The 16,781-nt window shown below is 42.2% G+C and overlaps 1 protein-coding gene across 1 annotated transcript; it reads right to left on the minus strand.

Annotated features, from left to right (window-relative positions):
• Positions 1-4,926: 4,926 nt before the first annotated feature.
• LOC111861731 (pathogenesis-related protein 5) lies at positions 4,927-9,983 on the minus strand. Its single transcript, XM_023846538.2, has 3 exons — positions 9,779-9,983; positions 8,133-8,366; positions 4,927-7,076 (listed from the first exon to the last, which is right to left on the minus strand). The coding sequence occupies exons 1-3, from the start codon at positions 9,944-9,946 to the stop codon at positions 6,756-6,758; spliced, it is 723 nt and encodes a 240-aa protein (XP_023702306.1). The 5' UTR covers positions 9,947-9,983; the 3' UTR covers positions 4,927-6,755.
• Positions 9,984-16,781: the final 6,798 nt, after the last annotated feature.

Raw genomic sequence — 16,781 nt, forward strand, 5'->3', positions numbered from 1 at the left:
TGAATCTGAAAAAAATGTGCAAGTTATCGTGGCCTATCACATAATTTGCCTGGAGGCACTAGCGATAAATACAAAAGAAAACTCCAGTTAGGATAGCCAATACCAAGGCCGATATTCGAACCGGTAACCTCGGGAGGTCAATTCAGAAAAGTTACTATTTAAATTAACTTCTTCCATCTAATGTTAAATATTAAATAAATTTTAATACTATTTTTAAACGACTAGAGATATTTTTGACATAAGTTATAGGTTTCTGTGAATTAAGTGGGGACCCTAAAAATGATTCCCAGAAAGTCGAAACATGCACGGCATCACACAAAAAATGTAGAAAAGAATCGAAAATACACTAATCCTACTTAGCTGCATTTGAATGCATCAAGACTGTTTCCCTGAAACAATATTCAACAGCATTAATGTTAATTTTAAGATGGTTTCCGTTTATTCTCGTGCTTTGTGTATTGTCAGCGAAACTATGACTACCTTAACTGAGGTTATGTCCGCAATACATAAATACTCCCGCACATAAATTTATTTCTTCTTTCTGGTCGGTGTGTGCGCGCATTCGGGTGTGTGTGTGTGTGTGTATTTCTTATGTCAATAAAAAATAGCAAATCAGAAAATGATTTAATTACAAATTGTTATTCCTAATATACAACTAGCTCAGTCACTCACTCGTGGAGCTGAGCCCTTCTGGAGGAGCCGCCAATTCTGCAGCTACTCAAGAACTCCCCAGCATTTTATGGAACTCGAAGGTTCATTATCGTGTTCACAAGAGCCCTCCACTGGTCCCTGTCCTGAGCCAGATCAATCCAATTCATACCATCCCCTCATCTCTCTCTAAGATCCATTTTAATGGTGTCCACCATCCTACGTCTTGGTCTTCGCAGTAGACTTTTTCCTTCTGGATTTCCGATCAATATCCTACATGCATTCCTCTACTCCCCATTCGTGCTACATGCACTGCTCATCTCCTCCCTGACTTGATCATTCTAATTATACTTGGAGAAGTGTACAAGTTATGAAGCTCCTCATTAAGCAGTTTTCTCCAACTTCCTGTCACTTCATCTCTCTTCGGTCCTCTCTGTTCTCAAGCACCCTGTTGAATAGTTCGAAATACTGCCAAAAAATACATTAACTGACTGCTGAATGTTAGGATGGGGTGGTATGGGCTGGACTGATCTGGCTCAGGATAGGGACCAGTGGAGGGCTCTTGTGAACACGGTAATGAACCTTCGGGTTCCATAAAATGCTGGTAAGTTCTTGAGTAGCTGCAGATTTGGCGGCTCCTCAAGAAGGGCTCAGCTCCATGAGTGAATGAGTGAGTGAGTGAGTGCTGAATACTTTACCACTAATATTAGCTGAAACACATAGTAACTCACAAAACTAAATTGTAATCGCTGCAAATTATAGAATATGAAAGCCGTAAGTGCAATTTCTACTGTCGTATAAAGGTTAGGCCACATACCGTATTTATATATTTTCTACTTACCGTGTGGCTCCTCCGTTCTCTCGTCCTGCTCTCTTCTAATTCACATGTATCTTCCTTACTTCCAATGTTCACTGTGTTCAACGATTCACTGGTTATTATTAATGTGGTGTAGTGTAGTTATAGAACACTGTAAGGATCGAACATTCTTCAATATATATATATATATATTTCCCCCCCTTGGCACTACAGCGCCAGTGGGCCTAGGCCTACCTCCATGAACTTCTCCGTTCACTTCGGTTTTTCTAGATCTTACACATTCGGTAGGACTCCTTGGGCGGGTGATCAGCTCGTCGCAAGGCCTCTACCTATAGACAAACACAGAAAAACGCACACAAACATCCATGCCCTGAGTGGGATTCGAACCCACGATCCCGGCTTCCGAGCGAGCGAAGACAGTGCATGCCTTAGACCGCTCGGCTACCGTGACCGGCACACTATATTTTAGCAATTATTTTTAGTTAGAATTGTGACAATATTATTATTCTATTATTTTTTTGTATTTATCTTAAATTATATAGCGCCAGATGATTATCTGCGGGTAACAAATTAGAAGCGTGTGGAAGGAAGCCAGGTGTGAGGTGATCTCCCAAAATATGCCTGTGAGGACTCAAGAAAACCATTAAATATTTAACACAGGATAGTCGGTCTTCAAGACAGGATTCTAAGCCAGGACTTTCCCAGTATGAAGCTGGAGTGCTGCCTACTAGATCACGAAATTCGATATATTATTATTATGAGTACTATGAACTTTTGAGTAGGCACGTAGATAAATAAACAATTATTATTATTATTATTATTATTATTGGGTACGTGGTGGACTGCAGTTGAATTAGCAAATAATAATATTCCATTACACTGAAAACACCGCCATTTTACCCATAACTAGTCCGCCACATTTTGTGTATACCTATGCCTACAACATACTTGTATGTTAATTTGTAAATATTTATTATATATAATTTGGTACATCCTGACCCTTTAATCAAAATGTGTGATGAAGAACGATTAATTAAGAATAATAATTATATTAGTATGAATATGAAGTATTTCCCATTAAAGAGGACAATCGAATTACTGAACTTTGTAACTAATTTCAGTGTCTGAAACGAAACAGACGTTACACGTGTAAGTATATGGCATTGTTCTCATGCTTCAATATACACTCTGACCACGCAATAGATTAACACAACACCATTACATGCTTTAGTTACAATTATTACACTATTATCAGACAATCACACGCATAATAAAACAATATTTTACAATCACGACATGTTTCGGCGCCCAGAACATCGTGGAGCGATTTTCTACTGTCACAATTCGTAGTTAACGTAATTGCCAACAGACATCGCAAGGTACAGCACAGCTCCGACTTCGCCACGGCAACCCCTCCCTACTATCCCTGCACCTTCCGCTCGTCCCGCTCCCCTTTCCCCCCAATCAAGTCGCCACGTCAACCGTAACCAAGTACGTGCATGTTAAGATTTATCGCTGTGATCTGATACTAGTAGCATCAATTCCATATTTTTAACTTGTCATCACCCTCTTTGCACGCTGCATGCCACCATGTGTAATACAAGACAATCTAACTGCAGTTTTGTTTTTCTATGCTGCATTCAGTACGAACTACTGTTGCTAGGCAAGAGGCGACCATGTACGTTTCATTTCCAATTCCTTTTGCTTAACTAAAGGCAAAACGTATATTTGAATTGTTAGCTTAATGTCCAAACACTGTTGCTAAGCAACAAACTCAAGTACCCCTGTGCTTAATTAATTAAGTATCACACCATGGAGACGTATGAGGCAGTGGAAGTATATGTCCAACATTCTTGAACTCAGCACTAGATGGAATCGAGTGGTCAGCTCCACGGCCCGGCCGGCTAAGCAACAAGACAAACTGTACGTTTGTATTTTTAGTTTAGTATCAAAATCCTGTAACTATGCAAGAGGCAAAATGTAAGTGTGTGTTGATAATAGGGTCTCACACAACTCCTGTTCCGTATTTATGTGTGCCCAATTTAACCCCTTGCTGCGAGCCTGTTTTCCCGATCAGGCAGGTAAATTCAAATGTAGTAACTTACACTGGACATTTACGAGAACGCAACACACTTTTATAAACTTCGTAAACACTGTGATAAACATAGTACCATAAATCTTCCGACACAAACACATCGCTCTACAATAATGAATGTGAGATTATACCACTGCCGACCACTACTCACTTGTTTTCGCTGTTCTGCTAATCGAACGGTACCATAAGCGACATCTGTTATTTAAACTCGTAACTAGAATCTTTAATGTTTCGATTAATTCCTTACTAATCTCTGCATTCAAGCGACGGTATTCATGCAGCAGATTTATAACAATAGAATCGTGGCAGGAAGATACAGAAAAAAGAAAGCGATGGAATCTTGGCGAGAGGAGCCCCTCAAAAGAAAGAAAAAAAAAATCACTGAGGAAAGAGAAGATATGTTTTTTCTTCAATAATTGGCTACAGACCCTACAGAATTATTTTTATATTTACAATATGTGCTGCAGGATCCGGGATAGCTCAGTCGATATAGCGACTAGCTACGGGCTGGATGGCCGAGGGGTCGGAGTTCGAGTCCCAGTACGGTCAAGAATTTTCCCTTCTGTACGTCGTCCAGAAAGTTCCAGGGCCCACCCAGCCTATCAAATGAGTACCCGGGGCCCCTCCGGGAGTAAAGCGGCTGGGACGTGAAGCTGATCACTCCTCTCCAACTAGTGCCGGGTCAAGAATACGTGGATCTATACAAACACTCCCCCATTCGTATTCATGGGGTAGTGCTTAATTAGTTAAGCACAGGGACAACTTTACCTTTTATAACGTACGTTATATCGTTCCCTCGTAACAGGAAGGTCTCGGGTTCTAATCTCGGGAGATGACTTTATGAAAATAACAACGGGTTTACGCGATCCTTACATACAAACCTATGAAAATACAGACGATTTTAGGGGGTAGGGGGTTACGACGCTATCATTTCTAAGAGAACAGGACGTCGAATGACTGACAGAATGACTGATGAAGAGGAAAGGATTAGGAAGGAAGCAGTCGTGACGTAATTCAGGCACTACCCTGAAAAGTTACTGGAGTGTCTGAGAAAATTCACGGAAATGCTCTGTCAGAACAGCCGGTATACCGGCTCAAATTCGAAGACAGCAGTTCCGGAATACAAGTGTAGGGCGTTGCGGCCACACCAGTCTGCCTGGCAGGAAAAGTTGTTGATTGATTGTAGTCACTGCAGAGGTCGAGATGGAAGAGAAATTTACAGGCAAAAAGAAAGTAATGAAAAATACTGAAATTTATTTCAATTTATTAGATATATGACAAATGGACAGAGGTGCCAAAACTCTTAAAACACGTTTACAAGATATAAAATAAAATAAAAATTAATTCCTGGAATTTATTGATCTCATTTTATATATGAGAAATTAATGCAGGTTTATTGCTTTATATACCTTTGTATGAAAAATGTGTGTTTTATATCGCGGTGAACACTGGAAACTCCACATCAAAATCTCACAGTACGTGAATACTGTGCACTTACACTTACATAAGTGTATGGGATAAGACAGGAAAAAGACACCGCAATTTATATTTCTATGTCGGTAACAACAAGCCTGTTCACAGTTATTACAAAACAGGACAACTTGATACAGCGAACTGGTCAGATATGGTTCCATTTACCGATACACTTTTTATGCTAAAATAGGATGTGACGTCACCATCCGAGTATATTCAATTTTATTTTCTTCTATTTGTAAAGTTTAATTCAATATATGGTATCACCGTCAAGATGGTCATTTATGACGGAAACATGTCGGTGTTTTAAATGCATTTATTCAAAATAATAAATTAGATATATCGAGACCGCGACTTCACGTTTCATTTTAAGGGCAAAGTGATTTTACCTTGAGTCAGTTACCATCAAAGGCCTCATTTCTTTGTATTGGAAGCCCAGAACGCTACGAATATCGAATTAACCTAAAGACAATAAGGCACAAACAGAAACACAGTTCATAACAGTTATTACTGCATAAAACCTCGTCTTCTCCTTCCAACTCACGGACTGGGTGCTGCAACCTACGTTCAATTATCATAAGTTTTAAAACTGGTGTCTCCCATCTACTGCTAGGTCTTCTTATAGCTCTTTCTCCTTTTTAGTTTTATAAATATAGTAATTTCGGTAGTCTACAATCTTGCGTCCTATTGAGTGTTGTTCCCTGGTCGCCTGACACTTCCTCATTTCTGCCATGTTATCACTTTCGGGTAAGTCTCGCTTTTTAAATCTGCTGTTCTCTCTGCTAAAGTGGCTTCAAGTAGTGTCCTAAGGAATCCAATATTTGCAATATCTTCGTGTAACATGGCTCAAGGGCACTGTCTTACCTGTGGAACCGTTACATAGCGCTGACACTGAGACGCCTGCTGAAGGCATTACCTTACCTTTATGATTCAGTTACAAAATTAAGTCTCCAAGAGCAGGAACGCCCACAAAACAATATTTTAAGTGTTTTACCAATCAGAAGAATTGGAAGTGCAGATGTGAAACACAAGGGAATGGGAAGTGCACAAAAGAAATTGGCAGAAAACCGATCAACACTTTCACACCCTGAACGCAGAATAGTGGAAACAAACATGGAGAAGGAGGAAACGTTAAGGAGAAGAATAACAAGGAGATGAGGCACAATATAATAAGAGGAGAAGGCGAAAGAAGCACAAGAAAATTGAAAAGAAACGAGGAAGAAAATGAAAGAGAAGAAAGAAAAGAGGAAGTGGAGGAATTTGTGGGAAATAAACGAGGAAAGATTGGTGAAAATTAAAAGAAATAAGAAGATAAGGGTAGGAGGAAAGGGAAGATAATAAGAAGAGAAACAAAGAGAATACGAAAGTTCTGTTACGTCCATCACTCTGCAAGAAAGAACTGACGTGGGTCTGAAAGAGCTATATAATCCTAAACAATTTCCCTCGCCAAATTTCTAAACAATCTGTACATATTCTGTCTGAAACATGTCTGAGGGTATGCAGTGTCTTGAGCAGTCAACTTCACGGAAGAAAAGTCCTGTGTTCAACCAGACTTTTCAGTCTGGCTACTTTGGTTCCATTCTTACGTTGAAAATAAAATCCAGTAATTTTCTACTGATGACGCAATCGCATTCTACGTCATTATCTATCGTTTACGTAACCTCAGCGATGCTTCAGACACAGTTTAAAAGAGGTATATTTCTTTCTTATATGGAGAATTCATTACCCGAAGATGATATCGTAATCCGTGTTTGCACACGTAAAAGTGCTTGTTTTATCATCATAGGCATAACCGTAGGCGTGAGGGCAGTTGCCCTTGAAGTAACCAGCAGAGGGGCTGGCCTTGCAGACGTTTGGGTTGTTGTACTGGCCACGACAGCAGAACTGATCTGTGTTGTGAGCGACGCAGGAACTCTTGCAACCAACAACATTGCCGCCACTCTGCACCTTCAGGTCATTTGGGCATCCCGGGTTCAGGTTTTTGTTGCAGCCTGCTGTGGTACATCTGTACCCACTGCCTCCCTGCCCGTTTGTCGGTTTCATCTAGGCACAATGTTATGATCTGCGTGAGGTTTACAGTTCCCAAGCATGTGTATTACTGGGATGTGACGCCGTGTAGGGTGCGGGTTACAGGGTTGCAAACGATACTGTGTTTCCACCCTTCTCTAGGATACGCGTGATTTTACAGTATGCTACAATCCGGAAGGTCGCGGGATCGAAACCCGATGAGGTGGATTTTTTCAATTTACCTAATCATTCCAACCGCACTATGGCCCTGGGGTCGACTCAGCCCCTAACAGAAATGAGTACCAGGAATCTTCCTGGGGTTAAAGGGCTGCTGGTGCATAAGGATGACAACCTTACCGCCATCTGTGAGCCGACTGTCTAGCAAATGTGGGAGCCTCGACGTCTCACAATCCTATGGGCCTCCAGGGCCTGTTACAGGGATAGCTTTAATTTTACTTACTTTACACATTGACCAACTAACTCCATGGAGCTGAGTTCTTCTTGAGAAGCCGCCAGTTGCTAAGCCGCTCAATTCCCGACATTTACGTAACATTAAGGTTCATTACCATGCTCACAAAAGCGCACCACTGATTCATATCCTGAGTCAGACTAATCCCGCCCGTACCCCTCCACCCCATTCATCTAAGATCAATTTTAATATTTTCCTCATACCTATGTCTAGGTCTTTCTAGTGGTCTCTTTCCTTCCGGAATTCCCACCAAACCCTGCACGCGTACAGTGACAATGCGAAATCGCAGAAGTGTTGCTTACAGAAGGACGCGAACGCAACGCCGGCAGGATGTTTATTTAACGACGTTGTCAGTAGCTAGACTATAGAGCGTCGGATGATAGGACGAGGCGTTCCGCCGGAGATTCGAACACCGAGCACCTTCCGAATTGGAGTCTAGCTAATTACACCTACACCAGTCTGTACGGTGTGCCGGAGAGGGGGGGGGTAATCAGCTTCTCGTAAAAATGGAGACAGCAAGTTCCTCCGAAAATTTGTTACCCTATACATCAAACTACACGGCGTCCTATCCCAGAAAACAGTAATTTTCACAGACATCGAGCACTTAGCAAATTGTTTCTTACCTGTACGGGGACATTGAAGCCGTCCACGAGGCTCACGTCATAGTAGTCCTGACCTCCACTGCCCTTGAGCGTCACTTCCGCCAGGGTCGCTGGAGGCACTCCGCCTGCTCCGTTGCACTGCAGCTTATCGCCGCAGTCTCCGGTCGCACAGTGACCTTGACCATTTTGGTTGAAGTTGCACCCGGTGCGGGCCCAAAACCTGCCGCCCCAGTCATCGGCAACGCCGACAGATCTCTGAAACGGCGGTAAACCCCTTCGTGGTACAATGCAAGTAGCAACGGCAGAGCAAAGGACGCAAGCGCAGTAACTCTCTGCGCAATAGAACCGTACTGAGAGGTCTCTTTGTCGTTAACAGTCGACATTTTCATGAAAAATGCTTATTTAGAAGAGCTTTTGTGAAATGTGTGTATTATACAGAATTATTGGGTTTTTGGACTTTTCCCATCGTCTGGAATTCTAGGTAATAGAGGACACGACGTTTAGCAAATTGGATCTGTTTCCAGTGATTGAGATCAGCTCTTCCTAAGGGGCCCAACTAAATAGGTGTCTTCCTTTCTCACCTGAAGACGGAAATAGATCCAGTTTCCGAAACGTCTCGTCCTCTATTACCTAGAATTCCTGACAATGGAAAAAGTCCAAAATCTCAGTAATTCTGTGTGTCATCCACCACCGTCAGAACCCTTTAGAATCTATGTACATGCGTGCCCCGGTTTATAACTAACCAACTCCATAGGGCGGAGTCCTCCTAAATAACATTATGATCACTGACCCTGACCAATAAAGTCCCCACCTCCACTGCAGTGTTCACAACAGGTCGCCAGTCCACCATACCCTGAACCATACAAATGCAGTAAGATATTTCACACCCTGTTTCATTCAGACATCTTATAATAATACAGTGTGTTCAGTCAAGAAGGAAACTTCGCAACACCGCTGATCCGGCCCAACATTCCTCACAGATTGCTACTGTAACTGCGCGCGTTTATCAGCGCTAATGACTCGTTCTGCTATCAGCAGTTACAGCAGCAATCTGTGAGGAATGTTGGGCCGGGTCAGCGGTGTTGCGAAGTTTCCTCCTTAACTGAACACACTGTATTATCCTTTCATCTACGCTTATGTCTCTCCGGTAGTCTCTTCCCTGCAGATTTTCAGACTAAAATTCTATATACATTTCTTTTTTCCTATATTCGCATTATGTGTCCTGGCCGCTAAGAGAGTCAGCATAGCGGTAAATACTCTACATTCTGTATTCTTAGCGTACTACATTCAAATCTCGGACAGTACACTGGCTATCCTCACTGGTTTTCTTCAGTCCCTACAGGCAAATGCCGGGATAGTACCTCCATTAGACTATGATTTCTTCCCTCAACCCCTTCCTATTTCATAAATTATTGTACAATTCGACGCCACAGGCCCATAAGCTAGATTATGGCAGTGTCAGAAAATAAAAGACATAAACCTGTCCCACCCGTCTTATCCTCATTCGCCCTAACGAAAAGAATGAATTAGGAAGCTTCTCATTATACAGTTTTCGCCACTGTTCTGCTTAAAAATTCCTGTCTCATAGGTCCGAATATTAACCTTCTGAAACACTCTCGATCTAAGCTCGTCTCTCAAATGAGAGACTGCAAGAATGCCCAACTTACACGTTGTCCATGGTCTAGACGGAAACCTCCATTGTCTGGTGTTCCTTTCCCAGAATTTCCCAGGATTCCAACCCATATCGTGTAACCCAAGTTGTTCTGGATGTTGAACTGCCGCCCACTGGCCAATTCTGCGGCAGCCAAAAGCGTCAACAGCAGACTAATCGCCATTTTACTTCGTAGCAACAATAGTTACAGTGTAGCCCCTTGCTAGACCGCGTCTATATATATGAAGCCACACACAAGGAACATACTGTCCTAAAATCTATTTTTAATTCCTTGCTACTTGCTTATCATTTAATAAACACATGTGAACTGTCAACATAATTTTGCATAAAATTAGCTGTTAAGGTACAGTATATATCATAATTTTCTCTGTACAGGAAGAAGAAAGGAAAGGTTTCCTCTGGGTCAGCTGCATAGAGTTAGCACCTCTAGATAATATTGTCTTGACGGTGCATGTACGTGTCACTCCGTAACTAATGACAAAATAATCTGCCTGAATACAACAGAAAAACATGTCACCTCCCGTAAATCACACAACAATCACTCTAATATTAACTTAAACAGATAACCTGTTGGGAATTACCCTCGATCTTACATGTTCCTCATAAACAGGGATGGGTATACGAGTGGGCCTTATGCATGCCCTAAAGGTTATGTTCCTGTGCTTAATTAAGCACCATACCATACGGGGCTGGAGGTATAACTCCACACACTCTTTCTTTCTTCTGTAAGTTATTAACGACGGTGCAAATATCCATATTATATAGCGTCGGATAGCAGGATTGATCAACAGGAAAGGATCTGGAAGGAAGTGATCATAGAATATTAATTGTAGTGTCTTGGTACTGCCTGGAGGTACTGAGAAACACCACGAGATACCTCAGGACAGCTCCGTCCGAGATTTGAACCAAGCGTCTCCAAAACACGAATGTGGAGTGCTATAGCCAAAGAGCTCTGATCTCACATTCTTAACCTAGATACCAGATGGAGATCAGTAACCAACTTTAAGTTCCGGCCGTCTTACCTCGGGAGAAAGAGATCTCAGTACCCAACGTATAAGAGGCTGGATGAGCCCTATGGAGAAGAGATGAAGTTCCTTCTATCCTGGGAATAGAACTCTGATTCTCCGGTCGTCCTGAGTCGTAGCCTAGTCACTATAGTGATTGAGCTACGCCAAGTCCCGTACTATCTGGAAGGAGGTAGATTTAGGAGTATATTTTATCGAAATGTTGCTTTATTTTTGTACGATTCGCTGTAAAATCGATGTGTCAGATTGTGCTGCCCTGGGTTATGACGCCTTGCAGTTTCGTCAAGTCGTTAGCAAACATCCGGGGGCAAAGCACTGCCACGCTCTGCTCATGAAGGCATCTACCCTCTGTCTCACTGAGTGTGAGGTGCAGACGGACTGCACGGTCTCCACTCGTGTATCTTCCGGGATCAGAGTATCATGAGATGTATCACTGGTGGGTTCTATTCCCGATGAGGTCATTCATTTTTCAATTTCCCTAAACATTCCAGCCGCACTATGGCTCTGGGGTCGAATCAGCCTCTAACAGAAATGAGTACCAGGAATCTTCCTGGGGGTAAAGGGTGGCCGGCGAGTAAGACTGATAACCTTACCGCCATCTGTGAACCGATTATCCAGAAAATGTGGGAACCTCGACGTCTCACAAACCTACGTGCCTTCACGGCCTGTTACAGGGATAGCTTTACCTTTTTTATATAATTAGTTCGGTTGAAATTATTTCTAAAGGAACTAACAGTTCTCTGTAGTTTGGAATGATTGTACACTTGCCTATTTACACTGTATGGATGTGAGTAGTGTTGCCAACGTTTCGGAGGTACGTACCGCCACCGCCTTCAGGTCATAATTGCGTAGGGTGAATTAGTTTTAGTTTTGGTTCAAAAAACCCGTGAGATGAAGAGGAGAGGCTGATAGGGACAGTGGCAGGGAAATTTTAACAAAATGGCCCTTTTCAGGGCTCACAAACACATCATTCGGCCATAGGCTGCCGCTGTTGCCAAGTCTTCACTCATCCCAGTAACCACGAACTCATGGGCAGTAAAACGTCACCAGCCGGCACTTCAATATTTCATAGCGACATGTTTTGTCTGTGTGTACTCAGAACAGAGACTTCTCCTAAACAAGAATTTGATGACAGTTCCTCACCTCCTGTGGGCTGTGTACTGCAAAGACCGAAAAGCCGAATCGTCGTCCACAAATAAACACGGTAAAGGCACAAAATTAGCCGTTACATACTCTCGATAATGACAGCATCGTTAAACAACCAATCCGAAATCACTTATCTATAGATTACACCCCTGTACATATGTACTATCAGACTGCAGAAGTAAAGAGGTCTTAACCGCGGTTTCCTCGATAGATAGAACACGCATGCCCTTTGTGAATACAGAGGAATGGACGATATATAGACACTTGTTTTCCTCCTAGCACCACAGGACAAACCCCAAGGTTATACACTTCCTGGAAAGACCTCGAAGTCGAAGGAAAAATGACGTTAAAATTAATCTTAAAGAAACCGGACGTGATAGTGTGGTAGTCTTTATCTGGCTCGGGATAGGACGGTAAGGGAAATGTATTGACCAGCTGAGGAACTGTTAGCTTCTGAAGGAGAACACCGCTCCACGGTGTCGGTTGATAAGACTCATAACTGTGTGTATGCCTGGCACGTTTAACTAAATACAGTATTTGAAATTTGAAATGAAACACAATCAAAAATAATTTTAAAAATTGGGTATTAAATGCAGAGTGTCCGGATGAAAGATATCCAAAATAATAATAATAATAATATATATATATATATATCGGAAACAAATTGTCATCGGAAAGAAAAATCCTTCATGCCCTTGATGTCTGTGTGTCGCCCTAGCTAGTTGCTTGCTTTCTGTATGGCCCCCCCCATCTTTGCTAGGCAACGGCCAATTATCTATGCGGTCCGGGTCATATCAAAGGAAAGTAGGCGACTAATTCTTCCCAGAACTTCTCGTAATATTATCCTCCCACGTACTCCAGATTTTCTTACCAACACACAGCAACAACATGACACAAACTTGTCCGCTGTGAATTTCGTATCGTTGGATTTCACTGTACCAGACTATACCCGTGACACTCAATTAAGAGACCTACAGCGAGATATACTCTTGTGATAGCATCTATCATACCAAGCAACGCCCTTATTTTGATGGTCCGACAGCCAAAAATCATTGAACTCAGCGCAAGTTACGTTATAGCACGACTAAGAGTAGTGTTATCCAAATGTTGTTCAGTTCCGACGACTGTTGAGCCAAAAGACGCTTTCATCTGGTTCCAAAGTTGGAAGGGAGCCACCATTCAGAGAGGACTTGAGCACAGAAGCAGAGAAATAGCCGTTATTAGAAGCCATTACCAGGCAATTACTAGTGAATACACTCCAAGCTGGAAAAGACTTAGCATGTGATTTGTAACGTGCGGAAATTAGCAATGGCGCTGTAATTAAGTTTAACTGTGAGTTGCATGGTAAAGTGGTCAGTAAATCCAATATCCAATCCAAAACCGCACTGAGAGTCATACTAACAAGTGACAGAACTTTCAAAACCAGATTTTTTACAAATATACCAAAACTTCCGTTGTTTTTTTATGTTATTGTCTCGATTTTGAACAATCTAGTGCAAAGGTCAAGAATAGGTGGATATATACCTCCACTCCCCCACACGTCTTCTTGGATGCTTAATTAGTTAAGCACAGGGATTAATTTTTTTTTCTGTGGCGCTACAGCCCCAATTTGGGCCTAGGCCTACCTCCATGAAACTCTCCGTTTCACTTCGGTTTACTAGATCTTACACATTCGGTAGGACTCCTTGGGCGAGTGACCAGCTCGTCACAAGGCCTCTACCTCTAGACATACACAGAAAAACGCACACAAACATCCATGCCCTGAGTGGGATTCGAACCCACGATCCCGGCTTCCGAGCGAGCGAAGACAGTGCATGCCTTAGACCTCTCGGCTACCGTGACCGGCTCAGGGATTAATTTACCTTTAATAAAGAGTCCCGCACAGGACTGAAGAAGGCAGCCGTTCCACAGAAGTGCACATGCCGTAGGCAGGACATTAACATAGAGCTTGATTTAATTTCCATGAAGCTGTAATGTAATGATCCTTAAGGACATGGACTGGCCCTGGCTCATGAGGAGGATATCCTGCTTGTATGGTACAGATCTGTCAGTGTTTCGCATGTGGTCGCTCTCAGGAAAATGCGCAACGAATTTGGCAGAGTCCAGTAACTACAGTTAGGATTGCAGGATCTGTATGTTACAGTGCGTCACCCTCCCTTCCTTCCACATTGCAGCTGCAACCACTGCACCTACTGCTTCTTACAGTTATTTACTCTCACGCGCAACCAAGAGGTTAGGCATGCAAATGCTTTAAAAACTTAAGTTATCCTTAGGCTTAATTAATCAACCACCACGCCATAAAGACGTATGGGGGAGTGGAGGTACAGCTCCACAATTCTTAACCTCGGCACTGGAGGGAGGTGAATGGCCAGTTTCACGCCCCTGCCATTTTACTCCCGGAGGAACAACCCCCCCTCCCCCCGGTATCCATTGTATAGGAGGCTGGGTGAACTCGACTTTAGGGAAGAGAAAAAAATATCTTGCCCCTACCGAGAAGCGAACCCCAATTCCCCGCCGTCCAGCAGAGAAACAATTTGAATGGCTAGCTCACTTCGTGGGTTACTGTCCTTCTTGAGAAACTGACGGTAGTTCAGCTACTCCGCATTTTATACAAAGCCAATTTGTACAATGCCGTGTTCTGAGTCACTTGAATCCAAAATATATCCCCACATTTAAGATCTGTTTTAATGTCACCTTTCCATCTAAGCTTACGTCAGCAAACGATCGTGTCTCTTAGGATATCGAAATGAAATCTTAGGATTTAGAGATTCAGTTTTGTGTATATTCCTTATCCATTCAGTGCGGGTTCTACGCCCCCTCCCCACATCTTTCTCCCTCTTTTCACTTCCAAAAGGTACGAGAGACTCTTCCCTGGTGCATGATGCTAACTACCACCTAATGTCAAGAATGGTGCAGCTATACCTCCTCTCCCCCCATATGCCTTCATGGTACAGTGCTTAAATAATTAAGCACTGGGATAAATTTACCTTTTTAGTAACGGAGTCTTAATTTGATCAGGAGCAAATGTCCTAGAAGCTAACAAGTCTCTAAGCCTCCGGCACGCGGCTCCGCAACTTTACTCCCAAACACGCCTTAGTGAGAATCACACCCCTGAATCCACTGTTCAAACAGAGGAACATTCCCATAAGCATTCCTGCAAGCGGCATTTTTGGGCTCCCTTTTTTCATAGAGACAGTTTAAAGACGTGAGTATGGGAGAAACGTTTGCATTGGTGAACACATTTTTCTTGTATACCATGTGGAAGGGTTCACACTCAGCAAAGCATGGAATCCCAGCATCAGTTTATTAAGGCATTAGAGCACACACATCACGATAAAAAATAATTAGAAAAAAAAAATAGTTTCACAACGGGGACACCAGGTTAAGCGACATGGTGAGAGGTTAGAGCCGGATGGGCGACCGCACAGCTTGACTCCACCCTCCTACGGTACAATACACCAATAAGAAGAGGCATCGACTTGACAATATGGTATAGATATCAGCGACGTATGGTCATTCACCATATCCACCCTGATGATAGACGCTGAGGAGATCTCCGAAACATCGGTTTAGTTGAACACTGACATAGCTGATCGCCCAATAAAATTTTAGTTACGTTTAATCGCAGTGAATGCTTGGAAACTTATATAGATTTTTTTTATTGCTAGTGGGGTGGGACTAAGTCCCTTGAACTGCGGCCACTTATGGCCTATTTCACCAGCCCCAGATGATAGGTGAGGGTGATTGTGAAGCAATTGGTGGAATGAAGATTGGCAAGGGAAACCGAAGTACTCGGAGAAAACCTGCCCCAGCGTCACTTTGTCCACCACAAATCCCACTTGACCAGACCCGGTATCGAACCCGGGCCGCCGCGGTGGGAAGCCACCGACTAACCGCTTGACCTATGGCGCGGACCTCCCAACAGGGGTAACACCGATTGAATTCAGCTGGCACAGGAGCACAGGACTACTGTACATCCACAGGGACTTATCTGTCATTTCTTGAAAGTTTTCAAGTTTTTTAATTCTCCAAATAGTTCAAGTTTTACATTCTTGGAAATTGTCTCTTTAAAAACTTAAAAAAGTAACTTTTTTAATCTCTGAAAACAATCAGTTTCTATTTGGTGGGCTCAAGTAAATGTTATTGTCATCGACAATTTCTTATTCCTAGCATATTTTGAATTTCATTTATTTTTATATGACAAGGTTCGAAAGTCTATATATTGCTTGAACTCTCCAAATCGTAAACAGATGCGAATATATTTTGAACATTTGGATTTGGAAAAATTCCATAATTTTGAAATTTTAGAAATTCTGAAACTTCATTAAATTTAAAGAGACGTTCAGGTTTCAGTAACATGGAAATAACTCCGAACTTCTTTTTATACACCCGGAATCCAAAACTTTTTGAAAATTGAAAATATTTAAAATTGTCAAACATTTTTAAACTTCTGGAAATTTTGTAATACTGCAATGTCAAAAATTATTCAAAATTCTAAATTTGGGAAACTTGAACATGTGTCACAGCTTTCAGCGGTTTCAAAAGTTTATACTATTAAAAACATTCATGTTTAACGCTATCGGCTTTTAAATTCTTTGAACATTCTAACCCTCAGATGTTTCCATTTTTTTTTTTTTAGACGCGAAAAATTTCGAAGAACGTGTCATTTTGAAGCGTTCGCGTTAAGAATTTCGAGATGAAGTTTCGTTGCCGTGTTATAGATGGCAGAACAAAATGCGTAGTATATTTGCTGCCCTCTTTCAGCGTCTCGCTGAACTACCAATGGTCACCGCAATTATCGATAGAAATACGTTTGAGCTACGTTTC

This window comes from Cryptotermes secundus, unplaced genomic scaffold (assembly GCF_002891405.2).
Source record: "Cryptotermes secundus unplaced genomic scaffold, Csec_1.0 scaffold136, whole genome shotgun sequence".
In the NCBI taxonomy this organism is placed as follows: domain Eukaryota; kingdom Metazoa; phylum Arthropoda; class Insecta; order Blattodea; family Kalotermitidae; genus Cryptotermes; species Cryptotermes secundus.